The 6168-nt window shown below is 51.5% G+C and overlaps 1 protein-coding gene across 1 annotated transcript; it reads right to left on the bottom strand.

Moving 5' to 3' along the window:
- Positions 1-3214: 3214 nt before the first annotated feature.
- slitrk2 (SLIT and NTRK-like family, member 2) lies at positions 3215-5947 on the bottom strand (the record flags this gene model as incomplete). The annotated part of the gene is made up of 1 exon (XM_084469373.1): positions 3215-5947. The coding sequence occupies one exon, from the start codon at positions 5945-5947 to the stop codon at positions 3215-3217; it is 2733 nt and encodes a 910-aa protein (XP_084325499.1).
- Positions 5948-6168: the final 221 nt, after the last annotated feature.

Genomic DNA, 6168 nt, shown 5'->3' with positions numbered 1-6168 from the left:
TACTGCATTCCACTCACTCACACAGTAAGCCAGTCAGCCACACACACAGACAGACACACACACACACACACAAGCATAAGCGCATGCACTCACTCTGGGATGGGTGATGAGGGAAGAGAGTGTTCTGAGCTAGAAAGACTCCTCATTGGTGTGCAGGGCTGCACATCCCGTATGTGTGTGTGAGTGTGTGTGTGTGTGTGTGCTCGGGAGGGGGTCTCCCATCCGACCTCCTAGCCCTCCCTCCCTTTCTCCACCACTAAAAAGACACAGAGGACCTATTGTGCCCAAGGAAGGAAAATCACTCTGTTTTAAGGGGCAGAGTGAAAAAAGACTGGAATGAACAGCTTGCTCTCTTTCTCCTACTCTCTCTCTCCCTTCCTCCTCATTCCCTCATTCCTCCCTCACCCCTTCCGCTCCCTTCTAGCAGTGAGCCACTCTCATTCCATCCCTCCCTCTTTCTCCCTCCCACTCTCTCTCTCCCACTCCCTCCCTCCCTCTCTCTCTCTTCCTCCTCCTCCTCCTCCTCCTCCCCATTCACACAGCAGCTGAAATGGCCAGGCTTCTTTTTTTTCCGACTTCTTTTTAAGGCCACATTCACGGCCCTGCTTACTGCAGCAGCCCCCCCACCCCCCACCGTCCCGCTACTGCCTGACCACCACACCAACCACTGCCCCCCACCCCCCATCCCTTCTCTCTCAGCATACCGGTGCAGCAGAGTTCAGAGATGAAAGCAACATGACATAGAGAAACACCAGCCCTCTGCCCAAGAGAGCGGGGGGGGGGGCATGTGGGGGGGAAGGGGGTTAGGCATGATATATAAAGGTAGCTCATTGGTTCATTTTAAACATTAACAATATCTTACCGGAAGGATTCAAAGAAGAAAAAAAAGGTGTGTTTTAAATAGAGCAGCCACGTCTGAATGGATTACATGTTATAAAAAAAAAGAAAAGCATTAGTCATTTATTCGCTTAGGTCTGCCTCATTACAACCACTCTCAAAAATAGCTTCCTACAGCACCAGGCTGTGAGTCAGAACTCAAGCCACCTACATCCATCAACATCAGCAGCGTGGAATGCCATGTATCACGGCGCTCTATGTACCCCCCGTATGTATCGCCAGGCGAAACGTGACCACAAACTCTCCTCCTCAACCGCTCTGGATCCCTGAACACACGATCGCAAAGAGAGAGGAGAGAGAGGAGAGTGCAGTGAAGCCCGGGCGTCCTGTATTGGAATGCACCCCGGAAGGTTTACAGCATGCCTGCAACACTTCAGCACCTTGGACAACTACTCACCCCGGAGAAGGCAGACAAAGCGGGCAGCAGCGGCTCACAAAAGACATAGAGGGCCACTATAGAGTACAATAGGACAAAATGTGGTCACTGGAAGTGCATTCAGAGGAACCACAAAGAGCTCATGCCAATTGAAATTAAAATGAACCGAAAACAGGATTAGCATAAGAGTGGGTGACTGAGTTCAGCTCTGTCACGCAGCGCGTTGGTCATTAAATGTGCAGAGGAGGAAGGGCAGAGCGGGGTACTTGATACCCCGATACACCACACACACACAAAACTGTACATACACACACGTGCATGCACACACACACAAAGCCACACAAACCTAAACACACACACATACACACACAAACACACCACACACAATGGATTTAACAGATTTTCAAGTGTATACGGCATAAGTGCAAAATTGTTGGGCTGGGGTGTTGAGTGTGTGAGCCAGCTCACCCTGTGCTAATGATACTCTGGTCTCCATGATGCTTGCTATGAGTACCAGCGAGTTTACAGCTGGACTGGGGGGTAGGGGACTGAAACTGCTCAGAAAGCTGGCGTTGGTTAAAGTGTAGTATTGGCTGTTCACGTTCAACATTCTTTCGTGTTGTTTTCCACCCAGTACCCCTGCTGGCATTGTAAGCACAGCTGTGATTAAGTGTCATCAAAAGGGAGACAATGGATGATTGAGTTGGAATTTGGCAAAAGGTTTGACATTTGATTCAACCAATATAAAGACGCCACATTCGGCCGGTCGGTTAAATGCTTTAAAATGAACATACAAATCAAAATGGAATCAAGTTACCAAACAGCAATAATAAGTAAATGAGGATTGAGAGATAGAGCAAGGGAGAAGGAGAGAGAGAAAGGGAGGGGGGAGGAAGCAAGAGAGGGGGAGAGAGAGAGCGAAGGAGAGATGCAGACAGTGAGAGTCAGAGAGCAGTGGAGGGAGGGTAGGGAGAGGCAGCCTGTGCCCTATTTTCTCTGCTGTGCAGGCTGTTGACGTGCACACAGCATTTCAACACAGTCAACAGCACAGCACAGTCACACACCATCCACAAATAATATTCACGTCAAACTCCAAAAGTCTTCACAAAGTGCTTCAGTGAAAATTTAATTGGAACGCTTTGTGGCGCGGTATTGCTCCCCTATAGCATACAATGTTCTGCATGTCTCTAAATTGTACATATCCAAAGACAATTACATTGAAAGTAAAGTAACAGTATTTTTTCCAGAACTCATAAATACATAATTTTCCACCCAATCTGAAGTAAGGTTTTCTTTTTTTAGTGGACAAATAGATTTTGCTGTTCTATTTTACATAAAGATGTAATTGTTTAAAATACACTTCCAAAAAGGGAAACATTAGAATTTTGCAGAGCATCCTTGATAAAATACTTGAGTGCAAAGGCACTTACTGGAGTAAGTAGAGTAAGATTTTGCTGCATTTGGGTATTGAAACATTTTTTTTGACACTCACCATTTATCTGTAGAGACTAAGTATGTACAGGAATGTCCATTCGCTGTGTCTCCTCTTCTACAAGATAATCGTTTAATTTTTTTCTGTTTCGCACAGGAAAAATAAAAGTTTTATGAAAAGCACAAAGCCATATTGTATCGTACATGGTCCGCATCGTGCCTGGCCCCGCGCTCGTCCTATCGCGATTCGTCAAAAAGAAGAAATAATTTAAATTTCAAGGAGAAAAATAGAACTGCATAATAATATATACGTCTTATATTCCTTTTTATACATTTTGAAAATAAAGGAGAGAAAAAAAGAGGAAAAAAAGTCATCAAAAGTCTTGAACTAGCTTCCAGTCAATCATGTGGGATCAAACACAGAGAGATTGATAGATATATATTTAAGCCTATGAATACAGTAACTGCGTGGATATTCGATGTTGCAAAAGGGGTTTAACTTCCATTATCTTACAGTTGGCTCATCGCGGTATGCTTCTCCAGCACCTCCAGGTAGTCGGGCTGGTCTGTTTTTAGCTTCCCGGGGAGCAGGAGGGGGTGGTCGTTGTGTTTGGAGGGCTGCTCGGCACCGTAGTATTTCCTGGGGGTGCCGTACAGCACCGTTTTGTTCAGGCGCTCCTGGTTTGTGGCGTGCCGCCGCACCGACGCTGCCTCGTACGGGGGCACGATGCACGGCCTCTTGGGTAAAGTGCAAAAGTTGTAGCTGAACGGCGGCAAGCCGCCCGCCGCGGGGAGCTCTTTGTGGGACCTCTCCGCTAAGTTCTGGTACAGCAGCTCCTGGGGCTCCGGCGCGACGGCCACGCCGCACTGGGCCAGCGACTTGTCCATAAAATCCACCGTGCTGATGGCGTAGGCCCCGGGGCTGCGCGCCAGGAGCTCGTCCTTCTTGGCGTCCAGCGGGCTGAAGCTCAGCTCCTTCAGGTTGCGGTAGTAGGCCACCTGCTCGCCGTCCTTCTGCATGTAGATGGGGTTTTGGCACATGGAGCCCATGGGCGGCGGGATGTAGTTGTAGACGTGGCTCTCGGAGCTCTTGTCCGGGACGGGCTCTGCGGCGTAGGAGCCGTACTGCACCTGGAAGGAGTTGAGGTCCAGGTTGTTGGCGCCGGCCGGGACGTGCTCCATCCCCTTGCGCCGCTTCAGCACGAACACGAAGAGACCGGCACCGAAGCACACGGAGAGGATGAAGACCACCAGGAGGCCCAGGATCAGCACCGACAGCGGGACCTCGGGGTGGAGCTCCGGGGGGTAGAGGTGGGACTCGGTGGGGAGGGCCGGGCTGTAGGTGGAGGCGGCGGTGGTGGAGGAGGAGGCGGAGGGGGAGGAGAAGGAGGAGGCGGCGGCGGCGGGGGGCGCCTCTGTCCCGGGGCTGAGCGCGGTGGGCTCCCTGGTGGGGGGCTGCTGCTGGGGGGTGGGCAGTGTCTCGCTGGGCTCGGGGCAGATGGCCTCGTTGCGGAGCGAGCGCAGCAGGCGCCCGGCGTGCTTGGACGGCGAGTCGCACGTGATCTCGTTGACCACCACGCTGGTGCTGGACAGCTCCATCCAGTTCTTGAGTGCCACGATGTCGCAGGTGCAGTCCCAGGGGTTCTCCTGCAGGTCGATCTGGATGAAGGCCGACAGCTGGTCCAGCACGCCCTGCACCGGGAGCTGGGAGAAGTGGTTGTTCCTCAGGTTGAGGCGGGTCAGCATGGTCCCCCCGAACACGCTGTCGGGGAGGGACCGCAGCAGGTTGTTGTTGAGGAAGAGCAGCTGCAGGTTGTGCAGGTCGTTGAAGGTCTGCGGGAGGATCTCCTTGATGATGTTGTATTCCAGGTACAGATACTGCAGCGACTGCAGGCCCACGAAGAGCGAGTGCGAGAGGGACTCGATGTAGTTCCCGTTCAGATACAACCGCCTCAGGTTGGTCAGGTTCTCAAAGGCCCCCTGCTGGATCACCGCTATCCTGTTGTTGCCCAGATGCAGCAGCTCAAGTGAACTGTATTCGGTCAAATCGTTCCTGTAGATCACTTGTAAGTAATTACCGGTGAGATGGAGCTTCTTTGGGTAGGAGGGCTTGGGGTTCAGCTCGCTAATGTTATGCAACTTCCGCTCCTGGCAGTTGATGTTCAAGCCGCTGTCGGGGTTCTGGGACGTGCAAACGCACACGCTGGGGCACAGCATTGGCACGGGTGAGCGCGTCTGGTACACCATGATGGGCCCAAAGACGTGTTTGTCCTTTGAGTTGACGCGGGGGGTGGGCCTGTGGCGCATCTTCGGGGGGCGGGAGGCTTTGGGGATGCGGGTGGGGGTAATCATGCCTGGTAGGAAAGTGGGGGGTGGTGGCCCCCCTTGGATGTGTGAGTCGGAGGGGGGGTGGATAACACGCTCCCCGGCGTTCCTACGCGGACACAGATCCTGCTTTATAAGCTGAGTAATATCCTTACCGTGCAGCCGGAACGGCGTTTCACACACGATGTCGCCCACAAACACGGAAATAGTGTCCAGCCAAGACTTGAGGGGAATTAAATCACAGGTACAGTTCCATGGGTTCTCCTCGAGCTGGATTTCCATGATACCGCCGATGTGCTCCAAAACCCCAGCAAATGGCAGCGTCTTCAGCCTGTTGCCACGTAAATCCAAGTGTGTGAGGAGCACAAAACGGAACACATTAGTGGGCAAAGACAGCAGCAGGTTATCGTTGAGAATGAGCACTTTGAGTTTGTTCAGTTTACTGAATGCGCCGGGCTCGATGGCGCTGATGTAATTATAGTCAGCCTGCAAATATTCCAAGCTCTCTAGTCCTGCGAACGTGTCCTCTTTAATGACCTCCAAGTTGTTGTTATTCAGATGAAGTCTCTTCAGGTACCGGAGTCCGTTAAAAGCTCCCGTGCGGATGTCCTGCAGGCCGTTGTTTCCCAGGTGCAGCGACGTGACATTCCCATAATGGACGAACTCGTTGGCGTGAAGCCGAGAGAGAAAGTTGCCGTTGAGGAAAAGCTGGGATATTTTATTCGGGGGTGCTTGAAACAGACTGACCGTCGTAAAGCCTTTATTTTCACAGTTGATGTTTAATAGGTTTTCCCTCTCTTCACAGGGACAGCGATTTTTGCAGATGTCTTTGGAAGCCGAAGTTTTGCGGCTCTCCGTCTTTGAGGAGGACAGAGTGGAGACAGTGAGGACGCTCAGTAGAAGAACGCCGTTCAGCATTTTTACAACCAAAAGAGGTGGCTGAGAAGTAGATCCAGCATTTAACTTGTTCAGCGTGAGTCCTCGGCTTCACCAGAGAACGGGACGGCACATTTCTGGGTGAAGACGCGCAGGCAGACGCAAACAGGCTTATGGTGTTTTAAATAGTGTCATGACGCACAGAAACGGCGCACATCTTTCCAATGACCTTCACCTCAAATCCAAAGGAAGCTCGGAATAAA

The sequence above is a fragment of the Micromesistius poutassou genome (assembly GCF_964030765.1).
Source record: "Micromesistius poutassou genome assembly, chromosome: 6".
In the NCBI taxonomy this organism is placed as follows: Eukaryota; Metazoa; Chordata; class Actinopteri; order Gadiformes; family Gadidae; genus Micromesistius; species Micromesistius poutassou.
The sequence above is the reverse complement of the archived record's forward strand: the minus strand, read 5'-3'. Positions and strand labels throughout refer to the sequence as shown.